Consider the following 22430-nt stretch of genomic DNA (forward strand, 5'->3'; position numbering starts at 1 on the left):
TTGTACTACACCATCCTTGGTGTATATATATGTAGAAAACTTAAAAGACTTGAAGAGCATGCATGGCCAAGTGAGTTATCTTTGAAAGATACAAAGACCAAATCCACCATCATCTTCTTAATGATGGATAAGGTTGCAATACCCAATGTAGAATAAGTAAAAGCCACCTTATAGTGAGTTAGGGTTTCATACCTTCTCTCTTTGAGAGATGATCAAAGGTGATAGAATTTCACATGGTCATCCATGTTTGGAATAATGGTATGCCTTCATGAAATAATCAAGTGTGCCTAAGGTTGGTTCCTGTCACCCTTTTGAGCTTTTGCTCTTATAGAAATAAGCTCATGCATGCATGCATTCATACCTATGCATGCATGCATGTATCATGTATGCCTAACATAATGATCATTCATCTTTGCATCTCTTCATGCATGTTTGTCAATGGTGTCCATCATCTTATCATGCATACATAAACATACATATATATATATATATATATAGTGTTAAATGTTGATTGAGAGAGAGAAAACTACTAGCTTTTACCAACCCTCTCTAGAGCACATAGAGATGGCGGCTTGTTAATCGTCCTTGAATTATCCACACACATTGTTTTGAATTTTCAACCAAAGACAAATGAATATTATAAAACGTCTAATGATGGGAAAATAAAAAGTTCATGATGATGAGCCTCTGATTGATTTAATTATAACATATCGTAGAGAGCTCAACAAAAGGATATTATATATGTATAATTATATTGGTCAATCATGCCAACTTAGGCAAATACCAAAATTATAATAAATCAAGTCCAATTTATAATCATTGAGTGGCAATTGTTTATTAGATATTAGTCACATGAGATGCTTCATTATATGCTATAATAATGCAGACAATAAGATTAATAAGTATCGTACTAATATCTTATGACATAGCCATGGGACTTCAATGGAAATTAAATTTAACATGAATATTATTAGGCTTTTGTTGAAATAGATTTCTGAAGATTAGAGCCACTAATGACATGTTTTGTTTTGACATAACAATTAATAGATGTGTCAAACATTAATTTGTGCTTTAATATAAAACATCAAATAAAACTTAAAAGAGTTGAATATAAGACATGAATATTACATTTCTAGCCCTAACAACTTTTGGGCCAAAATAATTTAAGTTAATTATTTTGCCACTAATCTAGCTTACAAGAAAAACATAAATTTGGCACATTTATTTGGCACGTTTTTTATTCCGTGACAAATTTCTCACGAAAATTGGCACGAAGCTGAAGATAGTGACAAAGTTGTCACAGTCTTTGGCACGATTACCAAATCATGACAATTTTGTCACAGTATTTAGCACCATTTATATTTTCGTCTAAAATTTAAACAAAAACTAGTGCCAAAACCGTGCCTAAAACCGTGACAAACACACCATCTCATTCTTTGTCACGGTTTTTGGCAAGGCTAAAAGCCTAAATCGTGCCAAAAATCGTGACAATGGAGTACATAGCATTTGGCACAGTTTTTGGCACGGTTTAGGCTTGGTCGTGCCTAAAACCGTGACAAACTCACCATCTCATTTTTTGTCACGGTTTTTGGCACGGCTAAGCCTAAATCGTGCCAAAAATCTTGACAATGGAGTACATAGCATTTGTCACGTTTTTTAGACGCGCTTTAGGCTTTGATCGTGCTCTAAAAACCGTGACAAACACACCATCTCATTCTTTGTCACGGTTTTTGGCACGGCTACGCCTAAACCGTATAAAAAATCGTGACAATAGAGTACATGACATTTGGCACAATTTTTGGCACGGTTTAGGCTTGGTTGTACCAAAAACCTTGACAAACACACCATCTCTTTCTTTGTCACGGTTTTTGGCACGACCAAGCCTAAACCGTGCCAAAAACCGTGACAATAGAGTACATGGCATTTGGCACAATTTTTTGGCACGATTTAGGCTTGGCCGTGCAAAAAACCGTGACAAACACACCAACTCTTTCTTTGTCACGGTTTTTGGCACGGCCAAGCTTAAACCGTGACAATAGAGTACATGGTATTTGACACGGTTTTTTAGCGCAGTTTAGGCTTGGTCGTGCCAAAAACCATGACAAATACACCATCCCTTTCTTTGTCATGGTTTTTAGCAGCGGCTAGCTTCAAACTATGCCAAAAACCGCGATAATGAAAGATACTGGCATTTTAGCACGGTTTTTGCTGCATTAGGCTTGCCTCGCTCAAAAACCGTGATAAACACACCATCCTTTTTCATCATTGTCATCTTTGTTTGCGTTGCTAAACTGCGCTCAAAAACCACTGATAACAGAAAGATACTGACATTTTAAGGCGGCTTTTTAAGACGGTTTAAGTTTTGGATGTGCCAAAAACCGTGAGAAATAAAGGAACATGTCAAAATTTTCATTTCCATAACTAAACATAATAATCCCTAATTTCCTTGCTAATTTTCTTAACAATGTCTTCACTTTCCGGTTTTTATTAATCTTGAAATATTAAAATATAGATATGTGTTAGTTTAATTGATTGATGGATTGGCATCAAGATCCGACGGTCCACAACCAACATCAAAGTTATCAAGAGCCCTCCATCAAACAAAAACCCATCCTCTCCTCCATCTTCACCCCAAACCCTAACCCCCAAATCTGGTCCCCATACCCACTGCCCTTTAACTCCACGGCACTGCAAACCACCTCCACATCCTCACCATCCTCCTCCGATGACACCGGTTCCGGCGACAGCCCCAACTCACCGTTTGCGAACTCTTCGTCACCCTCGGCGTCCTCGACTACGTCGCCCAAAACTCCTCGTCTAATTGTGAAGCTACCAGGCCAACTACGTGTTTGCCCGGGTGTTTCTATTCTATTTCTAAGCCGCTCGTTGCTTCACTCACCGTCATACCACCGCGGCCGCCAGAGCAAGAGGGAGGGATCCATAGATGGAGACAAACGGGATCGAGGTGATGGCCATGAACTTCGCCTACGATGCCCAGCCTCAACTCTTCTCCCACTTCACCCTCAACATCGCACCCTGATCGCGCTGTCTCCTCATTGGCGCCAATGGATCTGGTAACCCTAATTCACGCATGAGCTTTGGGTTTTCTAGGTTTTGATTTTTTTTTTTTGAATTTTTTTTTGCAGGAAAGACGACGTTGTTGAAGATCTTGGCTGGGAAAGATTTCTTTTTCAGTTTCTTAAAATTGGGATTTTCTTTTTGAAAGTTTCTCTAATCCTGATTGGTGTATTTTCTTCGTGTTTTATCTGAATTTTTAGATGTTGTCTTGTGCTTGTTGAAAGTTATAGATCTTGTCGTCAAGTGAAGGTTTTTTTTTTTTTGAGTTTTTTGCAAATATGTGAGTCCATTTTCTTACATGTTAAATTTCAAAGATTTTGCCATGTTTTTTCTCATTGAATTCTAAGTCAAATTTGTTCTGCTCATTTACAGTCATTTACAATCATCAATTGCGTCAGGATCTCTTATCAAATGGACAAAAGGCTTTAAAATCGATGGCACGGTCAGTTATTATATTTATGTTTCACACGATACTATTTGATCTAATGTCTTTAAAATCGACGACGTTGTTGAAGATCTGGAGCAAGACCATTGGCTAAGCTGTGAGTTTTTCTAAGATCCAAATTGATACATTTAGTGAAATTCGGTGGATACTTAGAGGAGTGAATACTAGGAATGCATAAAATTTGCTGATTTTTTGGAAATCTGTAGGAATAATTTGGAAATTAATGTTCATTTGTGAATTCTTTGAGAGTTCCAGCTTAATTATTAGTAATCTGATTATTTCAGGGAGATGTTCCACTCCAAGGAGATTTCTCTGCTGAACACATGATTTTTGGAGGTAAGTTTGCTTATTGAATATGAAATAAATTTGGAAACTTTTAAGCTAATAAATTCCCAATGTGTTTGCCAATTGTCCATTCTTAGATTATACAAAATTTGAAATCCTTTTTCAATTTCTGTATAGAATATATTTCCTCTCCAAAGGGCATCTTCATTTCCTTTACATGTCTTTATAAACAATAATAATAATAATAATAATAATAATAATAATAATAATAATAATATATTGTTATCAATATACCCTGTCATGATGTGCTCAGTTTTGTTTGGATCTTTTTCTTTGTTTTAACAATAATAATAATATATTGTTATCAATATACCATGTCATGATGTGCTCAGTTTTGTTTGGATCTTTTTCTTTGTTTTAATCTTTATCAATGTCTTTGTAGAGAGGTCAAGTTGAAACTTGAAAGACGGTCACTACACAAGTTGTTTGGTTTGGTGATGGTGAAGGACTAGAAGTTAGATTGATAAATTAATCATAGTACAGTGTGAGGAATTATTTTGGACTAATGACTAAACAATCAGACAACTTCCCTATGGGCTACGGCTCTTGCTTGACTTTGAGTGGTTTACATGCCACTCCACACTCCAATGAAACTCTTTTCAACTTGAAATTCTAAAAAGCTACTCTGCCCCATTATATACCAATTATCTTTCTTTTATCATTACATTTGTGTGTGTATATATGTAGTTCATGACAAGTGGATAAAAACAAGTAAAATGAAACATGAAAGAGGAGAGGCAAAAAGGACACATAGGTAAAAACATATATCTTATATCATATTTGTAGTATAGGTTAATTTTGTTTTGATGTGTGTATTTTTCTGGTAGTTTTTGATTGTTGCACTACTACCATGGCATTGCCTTATCCCTTCATTGCTTCCCTGCACTAAAAACCTAATGCATACTTAGAAGAGAAATATTTCTTAAAAACTTTATGGATTCCCTTTGATGTACTTAATAGACAATCTTCAGAAAAGAAATAAAAACATATTTAAAAATAGATAGTTGTCAATCTGGTGGATATTTTATGGATTACCTTTGATGTACTTAATTCAGTGTATCTGTTTCACCTTTCCCGGCACAATTATAAATTCCACCCTGAAGCTTTACGGCAACATTAGATATTTGAATTGAAGGCACTCTTTGTGATTGTTGTGTACTAATGTTTGATACTCTGGATCTTTATCTTGTCCCAAGATTCTTTTGTCTCATTTTACCTTGGAATTTCTGGTTTAATATGTTGTCTTTGTGAACTAACTTGCTGACTTTATTCTTCTATGAAATTGTACAGTAATTGCAATGTGTCGTTAAACATTGTATTGATGCTCTGGATATTAATTTGGCATTATCTTATGAAATTTACACGATATGCAGTGACATTGAAGAAGCAGCTAAGCACTGTCCAATTCCGAAAAGAGCTCGTATTTCTTTAAGATTAAGTATAGGGTTTATGATGATGTATAGAGTTATGTTAGATTGGACTTTATTATTGTAATAGTGCTATGATTGTAATAACATTTTGCATATTTAACGAATATTGTAATTTATATTTTGATGAAATTAAATGCAGGTTCTAATATTAAATAAATTTATTTGTGAGTTATTTTATTTTTTCAAATAGAATTGTGCCAGATTTCGTGACAAAAAATTATGTCAATAGCATCAGTAAATTCGAATCTGTGAAAAAAACCGTGACAAAAAATGTGTCAACAATCATGTTAAATTTAAAAACGTGATAAAAATTGTGCCAAAAATTATTTTTGTGACAGCCAAAAATCGTGACAAAATCAATTGTGCCAAAAACCGTGACAAAATTGACCGTGCCAGAATCTGTGACAAATTTGACCGTGCCAAACACTGTGACAAATTTGACCGTGACAAAATCGATCGTGACAAAAATCGTGACAAACTCGATCGTGCCAAAAACCGTGACAAAATCAATCGTGTCAACAATCATGACAAAAACTGTGACAATTTTGTCACGGTTTTACTATTCCGTGACAAATTACATTTGTCACGCATGCTATAGGCACGGTTAATATTCCGTGCCAAAATTCGTGCCAAAATCAGTTTGTCACGGTTTTTTGGTTTATTTCCGTGCCAAAATTACCGTGCCAAATTCCTATTTTTCTTGTAGCGCTAGAATATTCTCTGTTTCTCCCACCCCCAAGAAATAAATCCTTGTTTTTGGCTTGCTTGGGAAGATAAAATTCCCACCCTTACTAACCGTTTTAGAAAAGGGTGTATCTCTCAAAGCACAACTGATACATGCGTACTTTGCCACATAGCTTCTGAGACTATTGATCATCTCTTCTTTGATTGCTCTTTTTCTTCACATTTCTGGTCTTTCTTCGCTCATCTTTTGAAAGTTAATCCCAGTTCTCCTTCAATTTTAACGATTTGGACTTCCTGGATTACTTCTTTACAACCTCAATGTCAACCTCTCTGGGATCTTTGCATTAGAGCTAATATTTGGAATATTTGGAATATTTGGCTTGAACGCAACAATCGCATATTTCAATTCATAGCACTACCTACTCATGCATTGCTATTAAAAATTGCTAATATGCTACTTTCTTGGTTTTCAACGGCTACAGATAATCATCACCAGACTCAGGCTGAGGTTGCCCAGAAGATCAAGCGCTTAATCAATTTCATCAGCGCTAGAGTTTCCAATGCTACCGGCGATCTATATCCTACTCCAGTGTTAGAGTAGAGTTTTCTACTCTCAGCCTTGTAGACTTACATCTCCTTTTGGTGGTTCCTATCTACATAGTTGTTTTTTGACTTTTTAATTACCTTGTTTTGCTTCATCTCTGGTGAGAGTTTCAGTGTGTTCTAGTTTTTTCGCTCTTTGCTTGGTTGTACTGTCTTTCTTTCAATAAAGTTGTGGTTTATCCATAAAAAAAAAATTTGAATATTATATTATATAGATATAGATATATCTAAACAGTTAGTTCTATGTCAATATATATATTCTCAGACTAAAAAACTAACAACAAACTCGAGCTTGAAAAAATTAAGCATATTAATTATTCAAAACTAACAAGATCTTAAATATTTGCGATTAATTGGGGATTTGAAGCACATACAGAGTGATCATTAAAATGGAATTGGTGTTATAAATAAATAAATCAACAACAAAATTATATTTAAAAAAATAGTTATAGAATTCCATATATTTGTTGATACTTAAAAAAAAAATAACTAGTGATTAGATGAATAGAGAAAATGAGATTAGTAATTTAGTAGACTCTCATAAGGAGCAAACGGATCCACATAAGGAGATGCGCTGTTAAAATATGAGATTTAAAAAATCTATAGGATATATTGTATATAAATTAAAAAAAATTTAATTTCTTATAATTTATTCTTACTTAAATTAAAAATTAAAATATAATTAGTTTTTTTTTTAATTTACATTCACTAAACAAAATTTTTAAATCCGTCTCAATTGAACCTCACTTTTCTTCAACCAGTAGTGTAGGATAGTCGCAATTATCACAATTAAGTTTAAAGAAGCAATAATAAATTTAAAGCTATTGAATTGGTGTTATAATTAAAAAAAAAAAATTGATAGAAGTCCATTTCATTTTGATATTTCTCAAAAATAAAAATAAAAATTAAAACTCCTCCAAGTGTGTACAATTTAAATAAATAATTCTAGAACTCAAATAATTTTGATATTTCATGGGGTTTAATTAGAAAAACATTAGTAATTCTTCTCTCTGGGAGCAAGAGCGAGAGCGAGAGAGAGAGAGAGAGAGAGAGAGAGAGAGGAGTGATGATGGAGAACCTCGCCTTGAGGAGGCTCAAATCGATCGCTGGCCATCTCCAACCATCGGAAACCCTAACCGGAGATCTCTTCCTCAATCGGGTACCAGTCCTCATTTTTTTTTTCTCGTTGCGTTTGTCTGTTGGATTTTCGTTGTTTAATCATCTAGCGAACCTATTGTCATTGGTGTTCTATAAATCTCAGAATCCAGTGAGTTCGTCGGAGAAAATCGATGATGCCTCTTCTCCGATCATTATCGGAGGCATGGTATTGGATATCAATGCTGTTCCTAATGCTCACCCGGTTCCTGGAACCACTACGCCTGGCAAGGTGATTTTTTTAAGTGATTGGATTTATAGTTGGTTATGTTTACCTGATGTTTAGTAGTAAATTTTTGCAGTAAATTGGATATCTTGCAATGGTTTGTTGTTCAGGTTAAGTATGTCAGTGGAGGAGTGGCTAGGAATGTTGCTGAATGCATGTCAAAGCTTGGGACAAGACCTTTTATTATTAGTGTTGTCGGACTTGATATGGCTGGTGGTTGAATTTTCCTTTGCACTGTTGATATGTTGCATTTTGTGAATTAAATTTGCTAATTGATTCTGGTGTTTTTTTTTTTGTGTTCTCTGAAATTGAGGGGAATTGCTGTTAAAGTACTGGAAATCTGCTGGTTTTTCCACAGAAGGTAATATCTGATATCAATTGGTTTGTAGTTATTGTTTTGCTTCGATGACTGTGTAGAAGTTGTAGGAAATCAACACTACTAGTTCTTGTGTCTTATTTGCAGTAGTATTTATTACTATGTGTTTGTTATCAATTTTTTACAAAAGATATGCCAGTGAGTTTGAATTTTATTGCCTCTGTTCATTTATTTATCTCTTTGTTTTTTCTAATATATTGTCCCAACCATGTTATGAACTTTTATGCAATTTACTCCAAGGAAGCATCTTAGTTAGACTTGTACACTTTCCCCAGAGGTTGAATTTCCCTCAGTTGGAAGTATCATGTGGTTCTTCTAGCTATTTCTTTCTGGGTTTCCAAGGGACTAATGATTTGAAATTTTAGTGCTTATCCATATCCCATAATAGCCATTCTTGTAAAATGTTTATATAGGAATTCTCAAGCTTCAAGGCATGGCAACTCCTGTTGTGTCTAATGTATATGACTGTAGTGGTGAACTGGCTGCAGCTGTGGCCAGCGTTGAAGCAGTTGTAAGTTATTTGATGGTTTATCATGTTATAAACTTAACCTGTTCATCCGAAGAACTTTACTGTGATGGATCTCTTAAACTGCTAATGATGTATTTCTTACATTCTGAAAATCTGATATCTTCATAAAAGGAAACATTTGTGACTCCACAATGGATTCAAAAATTTAGTCACAAAATACGTTCCGCGCCAGTGGTGATGGTTGATGCAAATTTGAATCCTCAAGCACTTAAAGCTGCCTGTCAACGTATGTTGCATCATCTGCAGTCTTCTTTCTTCCATCTTTCTGAAGTCATGTATTTCCCCACTAACCGTAATTTAATGGCTATTGCTTCCATTATTTATAGCTTGTATTTTGTTCTAAACAGTGGTATCCTTGACCTTTGTCTGAAGATGTGGTCAAATTTTTATGTTTTTCTTTAAAATCATATTGTTGATCTGCTTAAAGACTTTTAATTCAACTTCATATATTGAAGGTCTAGTCTTTAACAATATGCCTAATTTATCCGATTTATTTTAAACTAAAATAATGTTATTTGGACTTGACAAAGTCTACAGTTCTGGGACTAGCTTACACATTCTCAATTCCAATTCGTGTACTAATTGCCAATTGTCTGTATTCTATCATTAGCCATATTGATTCTTTACATCTAGTTTCATTTTACAGTGGCAGGAGAATTTAGCATTCCTCTATGGTTTGAACCAGTCTCAATAACCAAGTCTGTGAGAATTTCATCTATCATAAATTATGTAAGTGCTTTGGGCCCAAAACATTTCACAGTTTTTGTCATAATGGTATGTTTGTTTTATTTATTATTTTTTGACAAGCAACACACTGTTTTTTGTGCAGATAACATTTGCTTCCCCTAATGTCAATGAGCTTATTTCTATGGCAAATGCTTTATCATTAAACAAGAAGTTTGATTTCATAACGAAAAGTTTCCAGTCCATAGAAACTTTATTCCAAATGCTAAAACCAGCAATATGTGTTTTGCTGGAGAAGGGTGTCAAAGTGCTCATCGTGACTCTGGGCTCATATGGTGTATTCGTATGCTGTACAGGAGGTCCAGATTTTATCAATGAAGCATTGAATCGAAGAACAGCTAGCTGTTCCAGTAGGCAGCTATATGAACTTGTGAATAATAACTCTCTTGCAAACCGGTTTCATTGTTACACAGAGACAGGAATGAAGTCATCTTATTTCGCCTATCATTTTCCATCTCTTCCTGCATCAGTGGTAAGCCTAACGGGTGCAGGAGACTGCTTGGTTGGTGGAATCCTCGCATCGATCTGTGCTGGAATAGATGTGATGCAAAGTATCGCTGTGGGCATAACGGTAGCAAAAGCAGCTGTGGAAGCCGAATCAAACGTGCCCGCAAAATATAGCTTGACAACAATTAAAGGTATGGGAGCTATAAGTCATTTGAAGAGCTTAATTGTGCTCAGAGGTTCTCCTATCAGTTATGGTAGTTATTTAGACAGTTTTAACTTTTAAGTTTGACACAGGCTTGCTATGTTTGCAGATGAAGCAGTGAAAATCTTGTCATCTGCCCAACCACTTGCGTTTTGACAAAGAGGCAGTGTATGGTTTGTAGGACAGCGCGAATCTTGTCTGATAATAAGTGTCATGTTTAAGAGTGCAAGCACAAGCATTGCATTGCCTGTATATCTCTATCTCTATTGTCTTTGTGTTTTTCATCATTTATGTTGTTGATGGTTGGGTCATTGATCCTTATCCCATTTTCCTTCCAGTGACCTTGGAAGTAGGAATATGACGAAAACAAATGGCCAATGCAACCGGTACCTACCCAGACCTGTGTCCATTTAGCACATGCTACAAGGCAGATCATTGTGGCTGATTATGACATCCATAGAGTGCAGTCTGAAATTATGCACAGATCACATCTTGCTTTGTCATAGTCTAAGATGGCATTTATGTCTTTGGTTTTATTCTGTTGGTAGTGTTCTTGTTTACAACGGTCTGAACGAATAATGGAACACTGCACCCAGATCAGCTGTTCCAGAGTTAAAAAGTAACATGGCTAATTAAGACAGTTTGTGATCATACACTGTTCTCATAACGGATAAAATTGCTACATGTTTGGTGGAATAAACACAGAATAAACTCAATCCATCAACAGACTTGCCAAAATAATAATGATGATGATAATGAAATAAGACAATCCAATGCCAAGGAAAATGAAAGAAAAAGCAATGATATTTCCTTCCTATTCTTTTTCTTCTGTTGAAATCCAGATCCATGAACAATACACAGTGTTTCTTCCATGAAAAATCTCCCTAAAATCAAAAAGCCGGTTTACTTGGGTGTGGGAGCCACCGTACTTGAGCTTTGTCAGCCATCGGGTTGCATGCTTGCGTAGGACTGTCCATTCAGACTGGTACCATAACGCCCTTACTTGTCATGCTGTCAAGGATATCATTGAGTGCTTGGCACAAACCCACAATCTGCAAGCCCATGGCAGTGAATCATGGTTCCAGACAAACAGAAACAGAGAAGTAAAAGCACATACGACCATTTTCTGATAAAGTGGTCATTATATCATGCTATTGATAGGTAATGGATGATGGAAATGGAGATTCTTGACTTTTAGTCCAATGACAGAGGAAAAGATTTTTCTTGTTTATAAAGTTATCACCGGTATTTTGGATAGGTATCGTGTAACCAGCAATGTCATTACTCACCTGCTGATCCCACAGTTGCAGTTCTTCAGTGTCATCTTCAAAATGAATGACAGCTTCAACCTGAAAAAACAGACAGCTCTACTAAAAAATCATGGAATAACAATAACGGCAAACAGGAAAAATATAACTTATAATCTGGAGAACTAAAACATCAAAGGGATCTAATATCTCAAGTATTGAGTCAGATACATAAATTGTATATAAGAAAAATTCTTTTGGAATATGCATGTCTAGAGTGGCATTTTAGAAGTTGTATAATACTGAGACTGCATAATCCTGCTTCGTGTATCAAAAGCAATTAACTAAACTATTGTGACAACATACCTGATCAATTGATCCCCTCATTCTATCCTCGTATATCATCCGTGAAGCTATCTTTTCAGCCTATCAAGAATATTCAAGCCTAAGACTGTCAGGAACTTGATTTTTTTATTTAAAAAAACAATACCAGCAAACACAAAGCAAACAATAATTAAAAGTCAAGATATGGCAACCAGCACAGTATAAAATTTCAATGGTATATCAACTTTCAGGAATGCTGTCAATTAAGTGTGCAATAGGCAATATCTAAGAAAAGTAGACTACTACAAAATCATTGCCAAAATACATCAAACAATTCTCTTAACAAAGTTAATCAAAAGGAGTTCGTGCCGACACAAATGTAAGAGAATAAATAAGGATGCCAGTTTTTTTACTAACAGCAATCATGCTTAAGAGAACATTCCACCCAAGTTTCAGTAAGAACAAATTTGAGATGTTAATCAATGCAATCAAAAAGCAAGAACTAGCATTCCTAACAGGCAAGCAATCTAGCAATTCACATTGATTTACAGCTTCATTGAAGTTATGAAAAAAGAATACACAAACAAGCCCCAATTTTCTTTGAAGCTCAAAAATAAGAATAATAAAGAAAGGTAGCTTAGCATATTGATCCAAACATGGTGTTATAACTAAAACGAAACAACACCAATATAGTGATCGGCTAACAATAAGGAAGAAGAAACATGGTCAATGCATTCAGTACCTTTTGTGGTGCTATACCCAATAAAGTGCCTAATTCTTCAAAACTGATGAAAACGAAAGTAAAAGTTAATAAGGAGATATATTGATGGTGGAAAGTTTAGTGTGCAAGGAATTACTATCTCCTGTCAACCTTATGTTTGTATAGAGCTTGCTTGCACTCAAAAGGTTATGCTCAATCATGGCACGATCTAGCACAGTGACATTATCTGGTAAAAGAGCTTTCTGTTGGAAAAAAAAATATATACATGATGGCTCAATTACTTAGTTAAAAGAAAGATGAAATGAAAGCATATCATGTTCATGAGGCAGGACCATTGTACCTGGTGTGCTTTCAATTCTTCAGCAAATGCATCAATTTCTGGCTTCCTCAATATCCTTTCCAAGTATACCTGAACACATTCATAACCATGTTCATTAGATGCAAGTCATACTTCACCAGCCATAAAAGCCTCTGTACTGTGAGTACCTTTTGCAATATTGGGTAAATCTTCAACTTCGAGCACCTCTCATCCTGATCATGAACGCCAAAGATATCAAATTACATGTAGCTTATCCTTAAACAAGCAAGGAATGAAAACCTGATATCTATACAAGATTCACTTTTTATATGATAGACATTTCAGACAAACTAAAAATAAAATCACAACCAGTAGATTGACCTTCAAAGTTTGAACCAAATATGCAGGTATAACCTATAGGTTTTAAATGCAAGAGAAACAAATATAAGTAAAAGCAAATCTGAAAGTTAATAAACCAAGTTTACAGCTACAAATTTTTGCATCATGATCTAAATCACAAAAGGTCTTACTGAAGTGTATGCTGAAAGACGGGAATCATATCACACATTTCTCATATGAAGCACTAGCACATAGTCCTCCAGATAAGAGATTGTATACATACCTTGTATAAGTTAGCTAGGACACGAGACCGTTGCGGACCTGCAGCGGCCAGTATAGTGCAGGTGACAGCAGCACTGAGAGCTTGCTCTAGTGCATCCTCATTGATCTCTCTAAGATCAAATGATACATTCATACAAATGAATGAGCAACCATTAGCATAAAAATTCAATTCATTGCAAAGTTAGTTAACATGTGGAAGAGCAAAAGCATACTACCATTCATCTACAACAGCTTTGTATTAATAAAACAGGAAAGTTCTACTAGACCATTAAGACTCTAGTAGGAAAGCAACTTAGAAGATATGGAGCCATAGTAACGAAGGTTAAAATATTGAAGCATAGTTACCACAGACTATTGAAGCATAGTTACCACACACAATATGAGGGTTAAGTTGACATGAAAAGTTGCATTCATATAAACCAAGGGAGTGAAGGAATGAAATAGGTTAAAACATAACAGAAAAAATAGAACATGGATAAATCAGTGGATGAGACAAAAGAAACAAATAAAACAGACAACAGATTCATTGATTCAATGAAGAATCTCAGTGTTATATAGATCAGTATTTATACAAAGATAGAAAAATTAGCATACTCGTCCCCAATTTGTCGTTTTTCAATTTGTGAAATGTCATAATAACGAAGTGCAGCTTCCAGAAACTTCCGTTTTAAATCTAATATCCTTGCATAACAAACCTGTCAAAAAGTTAGACAAAGACAGTTCAAATACCATATGCAAAACACTAGATTTCAGTATTCAACACAATTTGACATTATCTACACCTTATATTGTAAATTCAAGACCTCATGTGGACTGTTGCTGACCAAAAAAGAAGCTTTATTGATAAATGCTTCAGCATTTACTGCATCATCATCCTGAGAAATAAGCAACAGCAACAAAATAACATTCAGATGTGACTGAACCAGAATAATTGGTCAATTCATATAGAGGGCATGGAAAAACCTCAAGATAAAGGCGAGCAATTTGCACACACTTGGACAGCTTGTATGTTTCATCAAGCACCCTGATAAAATATGATTGTATGCCAAAATTTTATTATATCATTAAAAATGCATCCAAACAAGCTGCCCGATATATATATATATATATATAACTTCCAAAAAGAATTTCAAAATCAACCTTATTCCTGAGTCCAGATCAATTCCACTTAGCATTTGCGCTGCTTTTGACCACTGGTGCTCAGATTCATACATTTCTGCGAGCTTCTCCCGCAACACTATGACCTGAATGAAGCATAAATCGGTTTATACAAATTTGTTTCAGGTATTCAGTCATCAGAAACGCAGGTTAAATTCTGTATCAAGCTTCTCCCGTAACACTATAACCTGAATGAAGCGTAAATCGTTTTATACAAATATGTTTTAGGTATTCAGTCATCAGAAACACAGGTTAAATTCTATATCATAGGATTCACCACTACAGAGTTCTAAGGAGATAATTCAAAAATGTAATACACATGGTCTAATCAGAAACAAATAGAATCACATGTGATGAACTCCAACACGAAGACATGTGTGCAACTACCAAACCAATTACAAACTCCGGTATCCAGTAGCAATGCACAACCATGAAGGTGAGGCCAGCAAAGCAATTAAGTTATTTTCTTCATTTAACAAGAAAATATGAAAACAATTCCCACCCCACCAACCCCATCTTCTTTTCCCTTGGTCTTAGCACACTCTCAAGATTGTTCAATGATTAATCCAGCCAACAATATATGCAAAATACTGCCTAAATTGTTTGTTAACACCGTGAAAACTTCAGTCAACCGCAGGAGTTTCAACTTTCAACACAATACACGATAAATTCATTGTCAAAACCCTAATTGCTGTTCTATAAAAAGCTTTCATGGCACAACAAAATCATGAGAAACAAACCTGTTCTTCAAAAGAGACAACCCGGGGCTGGATCTGAGCCAACGCATACAGCGCAATCTCCATCTGCACGCCCGGCTCCAACCTTCCCAACTCCTGGGCGAAGCTCTGGAACAACTGCCTTGACACCACCAGCGGCACATCATCCGATACCACTGCCACAAATCCAAAACCTCGATTCAAAAGCAATTCAAAGACACAAACCAAAGAAAACATCCATAACTCTTACAGTGATCGATGAGGCGCTTGGCATGGGAGATGTCCGAGGGCAAAGAAGCAAGGACGGAGGCGAGGATGAGCTTGTACTGCTCGATCTTCTGCCGCTGATCGGAGATCGATGAGGCACTAGCCAGAGCGCTCTCCATGGCCTTGTTCCCCTCCTCGCTCATGGCTCCGAAAACCCTAAGCTCGCGTTCCTCCTCCGCTCTCAATGTCCTTGTTCTCTCCCGGCCACCGGGAAAAACACTAAACCCTCGCTTGGTGAACAATTGGGCCGGAACTCATGGGCCTTTTGCTTTTTGGTTGATCCAACCAATTCCTTATATTGGGCTGGGCCCAATAGTACAGTTCATAGACAGAATTTATACGAGTAATTTTTAATTAAAATAAAAAATATAATGAACAATTGCATGCATGTCCTACGAACACTTCAATTATGTTTGTGTTGATAAAGAAATAAAAAACCAGCATCGTTACTTGAAGTACAAAGTAAAATTTTGCGGGTAAATTGCATTTATTTATGTAAATTTTCTCTTTTTAGTCTTTCTGTAGCATCATCACTGTAATAATTAAATTTATATTTTATTTTTTTTCAAATAAAAAATGAAAAATAATTTGAACGTTAATTTTTAAAGTGTGCATTTTTAGTGTTGAAAAAAAAAAAAATACCAACTCTTTTATTAAGCACCCATGTAAAAAACTAAACATGATCTACTTTGGTAATTTTGAAAAATAGTTAAGAAGTTAAAGAGGTCCTTTATCCAAAACTACTAAAATACATTATCTCAAATCTTTTCCTTTCCTGCTGCTGAAGATGCAGCAAGAGATGGTCCCAGGACCAGCAGCAATAAAAAGCAAGCCAAATAACAAATGAAGCCCAAAAGGACTTAAAATGGTTTCCATGCAAGCAAGTAACCAAAAAGAGTTTGGTTTAAGTAGTCATTATCAAATTAAGTTAAGTACTCTCATGTTGATGATGAATGCTTCAATGTTCCCTTGTTTTATTTTCATAATTTAATAGATTTGGCATCAGCTCTTAATCTTTTTTTTTTGTCTGGCCCTGTCTAACATTTTAAATGATATATTAACTTACATCAACCGGTGTTTAATTAATTAAACTATTGGACATGGTTGGTCAGTGCTAGCTAATGTAAAGGAGAACAATAAATTAAACTAATGGAGTTTAATAGAGAAAATCTCAGGGTATCAAGATTAAGCAAACTAAACCAAGTAAATTAAAAAAATAAGATAACATTTAAGAGTTTTAAACATAATTGTTGAAGCATTAGTCAATGAGTAAGGTGCAGGGAAAGAACATGCTGGCCTTTCTTTTTCTGTTCGGCATATTTTACATTAACACCCTTTGAAAATTTTGAATCTTTTGTTTGCTTCTGAGAAATAAATATATTAGAATCTAGACCAAACTTGTTTAATATTTTTATAAAAGGACATAAGAAGGATATATTACCAATTCCCTACTTTTATAGGGTGTATAAGTAATTTTACCATATTCTTTTAATAATTTTTTTTTAAAATTTATAAATTAGGCAAACTTTGACCATTTTCGCTGGTCCAAATGAAACTTGATTCCTTGAACGGTAATTTCCGACTAACATAAAGGGCCCTATATGAAAAATAACGGGCTCGACCCAATATAAGAAACAATGGACCCAAACCGGATAACTTGCGGACCATAATGAGCCAGCCTGGCAAAGACCCATTAATTGACTACAATAACACAACAGTGTTCTACCACCACAACCCCCAAACAAATACCAAAATTACACTCAAGTCCCAAAAAGAATAATAATAAATAAATAAATAATAAAAATTAGGCGAAAAATAGGTTGTCACTAGACGACAAAACAAGGGAGTTCGAAACTAAACCCGGGCCTCCGGCCAGATGCCGCGCTTCCCAGGGGCGCTGCGTCGGGTGCCACGTGGACGAACAGGATCAATCCAGCGAACAAGTTAGTAAGAAGCGGTAACCCAGGGTAAGGGTTCAGTTAACCATGGTTAAGTGTAAGAAAACTCAAGCTCTCACCATCGCCGCCTTAGTTTATTTATTATTATTATAATTTTTATTTCCATCATCCTCCTCCCTCTCAAAAAGTCTCCTCTTCTTCGCTGTGGCTTTGGTTCTCCTACTCATCGTCGTCGTTGAGCCCTCTCGCCGGACTTCGCCGGAGAACTCGCCGTTAGCTTCTGATCCTCCTGTTCATGGGCTTCCGTTCAATCCTTTGGATTTGGAAGCGAGGTTACCAAGTGTAAGCTTTAGAGGTTACGATCTCTGGGTTCTCCGATCAGGTAGGTATTAGGGCGATCGGAGTGGTGGATTTGAAGCTGGAGGGAGGTGTTCTAGCTGTGGATTGTTAGGTAAGTGGTTTGATTGGATTCCATGACTGGTAGCTAGCTAGGGTCAAGCTGAGCTAACCGAGCTGGTATTTTTGGTGATTTCTTTTTCTTCGTAGGGTTTGAGGGTTTGAGCTGCAGCAGTGGTGATGCCTGCGGAATTGGAGAACTCTTCGGTGATGACGGCGTCGAACTCGGTATCTGGAGAGGCTAGTGTATCCTCCTCCGGTCAGCAGGCGCCGGTTGCTCCAGTGAAGAAGAAGCGTAACCTCCCCGGAATGCCAGGTACTAGAAACTAAGAAACGGGAGAGGATTTGGGGATTGATTAACAAATGATCCGATGATCGGACGTTTTTGTGCTAATTTTCTTTGGTTCCCGTTCAGATCCGGACGCAGAGGTGATCGCGTTGTCGCCAAAGACGTTGATGGCAACGAATAGGTTTGTGTGTGAGATCTGCAACAAAGGGTTTCAACGAGATCAAAACCTACAGCTCCATCGAAGGGGGCATAACTTGCCGTGGAAGCTGAGGCAGAGAACGGGGAAGGAGGCGAAGAAAAGGGTGTACGTCTGCCCGGAACCAACGTGCGTACACCACGAACCATCACGTGCGCTCGGTGACCTCACCGGGATCAAGAAGCACTATTGCCGGAAACATGGCGAGAAGAAATGGAAATGCGAGAAGTGCTCGAAGAAGTACGCAGTCCAGTCTGATTGGAAGGCTCATTCTAAGACCTGCGGCACTCGCGAGTATCGCTGCGATTGTGGCACTCTTTTCTCTCGGTATGTACGTCCCAGATTCAAACGCTACCTTTCTCGCCTTTATTCTTTGAATTTGATATCTATACATGGTCCTTTGTGCAGGAGAGACAGCTTCATCACTCACAGAGCGTTCTGTGACGCTCTTACAGTGGAGGGCGCGAAGATGCAGGCGCACGCGCCGGCTGCGGCGGCCACAGCAGCGGCAGCCGAGAACGAGGCCGTGAACACCGCCCAAGCGCCGTCGTGCTCTTCTCCTGCCGCGTCGCCGGAACCGCAGCAGCAGCTGCAACACCAACACCAACAGCAACAAAAACCAGGTAGGCGTCTCTCTAGTTTGTATTTATCTTGATTCTTTTATTCAGTTTTTTAGACTAATCCAACACCAAAAATAGATCATTTTCTATGTTTCCGTAGAATTTTGTCGGATCTGTTTGCAAGTTTTGGATTTTTTTTTTTTTCTTTTCTTTTCTTTTCTTTAAAAATAAAGAACTCTCTCCATTGCTTTGCAAGCAATCTAAATCATTCCAACCCAATCCGAATCCCATACACTTGTTAATAGAAGGGAGGGAAGGATTAAGGGGGATCAAAAGCGGGAAAGCATAGAAAAAGGATTGATTTGGGTGGTGGTGGTGGTGTTCCTTTCTGGATAGACGTCCCTAAAAGGCATCCCTCTGTTTAACATTACTTTCCAGTTGCTTTCCATTCGCTGCAGTCGAGAGAGATTTTTGATTTTTTTTTTTTTTTTGTTAAATCTTTTTAAATCTTTAATCCTCATGAAGATCAAAGCGCACCAAATCTTCTCCACCCATCATTGCTCTCTTTCTTTTTCTCTAACTTTTTTGTTTTTCAGAGCCACCACCTGAGGTGAAGTCCTCCTCCACCACCACCACCACCACCACCAACGCTGTCCCCGTGGTTCTGCAATGCATCCCTCAAGCAGCTGCGGCACCAGCACCCACTGTGACAATGAACAGTACTAACAGCAGTGGTAACAGTGCCTCCACTAGTCTCTTTGCCAGCCTGTGGACATCCCCGTCTACCACCACTGCCACTACGGTGGTGCCAGCTACTGCCCCAACAACCACGCAGCGTGCATCATTCTCTGATCTTATTGGAGCCATGAGTCGTCAGGACCGTGGAGTAATTCTAGATACACCTTCACTATGTCTCTCATCCAATGGCTCAGCTTCCATCTTCTCACAACCACCTGAGCGCAGGCAGTATGGACCAGCACCAACATCACCCCACTTATCCGCCACTGCATTGCTGCAGAAGGCCGCACAAATGGGTGCAGCTGCCACAAATGCATCACTTCTCCGTGGTTTCGGTCTCAGTACTTCAACATCTCCTTCCCATCAAGAAACCAGTGCCCCCGACACAAGCTTGCAGTGGCGACACCACCAGCAGATTGAACCTGAGCCACATATGCTTTCAGCCGGGCTCCGTCTCGGTCTTACTTACGATAACAATGCCACCAGACTGCCAGAGTTGATGATGGGCCCATCGTCCCTGTTCACAGCAAAACCAGCAACAATGGATTTTCTAGGCCTAGGAATGGGTCATGGTGGCTCCGCTACCAGCGGCCTATCGGCATTGATTACTTCGATTGGTTCGGGCCTTGACATGTCAGTTGGCCCTGCTACTCCATGGGATGGTGCTGATGGCAAACCCAGCAGCCCGGCATTACTGTAGCAGTGCCGAGCTCTGGAAGTATAACCCTCCAGTGTATAGGGAAGGACACAGACGAGTGAACGTGTTCATTACTCTGTTATTTTGTATTATTGGTAGGAACTAGGAAGCAAGTTGTTTACGAAGAGGAGGATTTAGATATGTTCTTTTCTTCATCTTTTTTTTTTTTATTTTTGGTTTAATTTGTTGCTCTTTTGTTGTTATATGAAGTTAATATATGAGAATTTCAGCTGGATTTGAGGATAATGTGGGAATGGTTGTTGTCTGATTTGAGGATGAAGAGGAAGAGAAGAACCGTTTGTCTTTGTTGTTTACTTGTTTAGAAACATGGCAAGTGAGGTTGCTGTGACGGTTACAAAGAGGAGGAAGTGAAGTGGGTCCACTGTTTCCGTAGAACCCAAAGTGGGGGTTCAGATGAGGACTACTTACTTTTCGTTGGGGAGTGGGTTCCATCATGGAAGTGCTTGGCCTGTCAATTAAACCAAGTTGAATGCTATACTAACCCCCACCACCCCCCTTATTTTCCAAGAGTCTCAATCTCTCATTTCCTAAATTTGCATTTAAAAGCCTTAGTTTTATCATTCCTTAGATAAAATGCCTTTTACATGAACTCTTGTCACAATAACAATATAACAATAAATGAATGTGATTGGATTAGAATGGGTTAAATCAGGGTAATAAATTAAAGATAAAATATGTTTCCGGGATTACTCTTTAGAGCGGATGGAAATCTCATTTAAAGCATCAAATTTTGTACCTTTTTGATGGAGTTTGCTTCCTTCAAGGATGCATACCTTTCTCAGCAAGCTGAGAAACAAAACCATGTAATGGTACTAAGGTAAAGTATTGACACGTGGCATATGTATAAGAGAGTTGTCTGGCATGTGACCAGTCAAAAGTTTGTAATTAAGTAATGGACCCACCTAATTAATGCATTGTCATTCCCCTTCAAGTACACTATTGTTACACTCATAAAGCTTTTTCCCAACTCCCACAAGCTCTGAAAGCCATGCTTCCTTTAATCACTTTCTTAATTACTTTTTACTTGATGGTTTATAATCTCATCTCATCGTGCTAATCTTTAATCTTGAGAGATTAGACCTTCAAATATTTTTTTAGTTGCCGACATGCCTTTTTCTTAATAGTTTCAACGCATGTGCAACAGTGCAAGTACTTAAGAGAGGGGGTCATAAATGAAAAAGTAATTTTGAATAGTAATAGGGATCAAAAAGAAAAAATAATAAAATAATTAAAAAAAAAAAAGAATAGTAAAGATTTGGGGGTGATTATCCCGAGGTAGTACATCGAAGCTTATCTTTTTGGACGGACATGGTTTGTCGCGTAGTGGTGGCATCTTGTTCGATCCGACCGTACAACTCTTTGTAGCCTCTTTTTCTAACTTTCAAATTAAAATTTAAAACATTCAACGCACCACCCAAAACCAAACCAAAAATAATTTAAAATTCCATTATTCTATTTCTATATTAAAATTCATGATTCTAAATTGCAAATTTATCTTCCTTTTTTTCATTTTGTTGTTTTCTTTAGTGATTTTTTTTAAATAAATGTGGATAAAAAGAACAACATGAAACATAAGATAAATACTCTTACGAGAAGTGAAAAATAAAACAAAGTATAACAAGAAGTAAAAATACAAAAAAAATAGCTGAAAAGGCGAAAGGCACCATCTAGTCCCTCAGGCCTGCCCAAACTATCAGATGAAACGCCTAATCATGTGCAAGATCAAAGTCAGAATTGCCCGCTTGAAGAATAAAACAAAGTATAACATGAAGTAAAAATACAAAAAAAAATAGCTGAAAAGACGAAAGACACCGTCTAGCCCCTCAGGCCTGCCCAAACTATCAGATGAAACGCCTAATCATGTGCCTGATCAAGGTCAGAATTGCCCGCTTGATTTAAGATTCTAGTGCTTAAAAATTGAGTGAGGGCTTAATATTCTAGATTGCTTTATTAAGAGATAGCTGTTGACTATCAGCAACTGTTGAAACCTCAAAAAAAATATGTTAATAGTTTTAAAAA

The 22430-nt window shown here is 37.0% G+C and overlaps 3 protein-coding genes and 1 long non-coding RNA gene across 9 annotated transcripts; 3 read left to right on the forward strand and 1 right to left on the reverse strand.

Moving 5' to 3' along the window:
• Window positions 1–2575: 2575 nt before the first annotated feature.
• LOC120250195 lies at window positions 2576–5432 on the forward strand. 2 transcript variants are annotated; one of them, XR_005532964.1, is made up of 5 exons: window positions 2577–3074; window positions 3147–3358; window positions 3451–3620; window positions 3808–3859; window positions 5242–5432. It is a non-coding gene; the product is annotated as an uncharacterized LOC120250195 (long non-coding RNA). The 2 variants fall into 2 exon arrangements; XR_005532963.1 differs by having other exon boundaries at window positions 2576–3074; window positions 3147–3620.
• Window positions 5433–7594: 2162 nt separating this feature from the next.
• LOC120284151 (pseudouridine kinase) lies at window positions 7595–10915 on the forward strand. Of its 5 annotated transcripts, none has more exons than XR_005543418.1 (10): window positions 7595–7744; window positions 7847–7972; window positions 8077–8179; window positions 8280–8327; window positions 8756–8853; window positions 8983–9097; window positions 9518–9600; window positions 9701–10253; window positions 10374–10513; window positions 10603–10915. XR_005543418.1 is itself a non-coding variant. In XM_039290947.1 (9 exons), the coding sequence occupies exons 1-9, from the start codon at window positions 7652–7654 to the stop codon at window positions 10418–10420; spliced, it is 1266 nt and encodes a 421-aa protein (XP_039146881.1). In that variant the 5' UTR covers window positions 7595–7651; the 3' UTR covers window positions 10421–10516. The 5 variants fall into 5 exon arrangements, 1 of the variants encoding a protein (XP_039146881.1); XR_005543420.1 differs by having other exon boundaries at window positions 7608–7744; window positions 8043–8179; XR_005543419.1 differs by lacking the exon at window positions 8280–8327 and having other exon boundaries at window positions 8077–8182.
• Window positions 10916–11002: 87 nt separating this feature from the next.
• LOC120284152 (COP9 signalosome complex subunit 4) lies at window positions 11003–15832 on the reverse strand. The gene is made up of 14 exons (XM_039290948.1): window positions 15600–15832; window positions 15374–15525; window positions 14616–14719; window positions 14439–14499; window positions 14258–14350; window positions 14070–14170; window positions 13477–13585; window positions 13043–13087; window positions 12897–12965; window positions 12707–12798; window positions 12578–12620; window positions 11878–11937; window positions 11554–11613; window positions 11003–11316 (listed from the first exon to the last, which is right to left on the reverse strand). Exons 1-14 carry the CDS (start codon window positions 15757–15759, stop codon window positions 11242–11244), a joined length of 1224 nt encoding a protein of 407 aa, XP_039146882.1. The 5' UTR covers window positions 15760–15832; the 3' UTR covers window positions 11003–11241.
• Window positions 15833–17650: 1818 nt separating this feature from the next.
• Window positions 17651–20636, forward strand: LOC120249873 (zinc finger protein GAI-ASSOCIATED FACTOR 1-like). Its single transcript, XM_039258564.1, has 5 exons — window positions 17651–17965; window positions 18061–18226; window positions 18326–18722; window positions 18804–19018; window positions 19552–20636. The coding sequence occupies exons 2-5, from the start codon at window positions 18091–18093 to the stop codon at window positions 20391–20393; spliced, it is 1590 nt and encodes a 529-aa protein (XP_039114498.1). The 5' UTR covers window positions 17651–17965; window positions 18061–18090; the 3' UTR covers window positions 20394–20636.
• The last annotated feature ends 1794 nt before the right edge of the window (window positions 20637–22430 follow it).

Source organism: Dioscorea cayenensis, chromosome 19, assembly GCF_009730915.1.
Source record: "Dioscorea cayenensis subsp. rotundata cultivar TDr96_F1 chromosome 19, TDr96_F1_v2_PseudoChromosome.rev07_lg8_w22 25.fasta, whole genome shotgun sequence".
Lineage (NCBI taxonomy): Eukaryota > Viridiplantae > Streptophyta > Magnoliopsida > Dioscoreales > Dioscoreaceae > Dioscorea > Dioscorea cayenensis.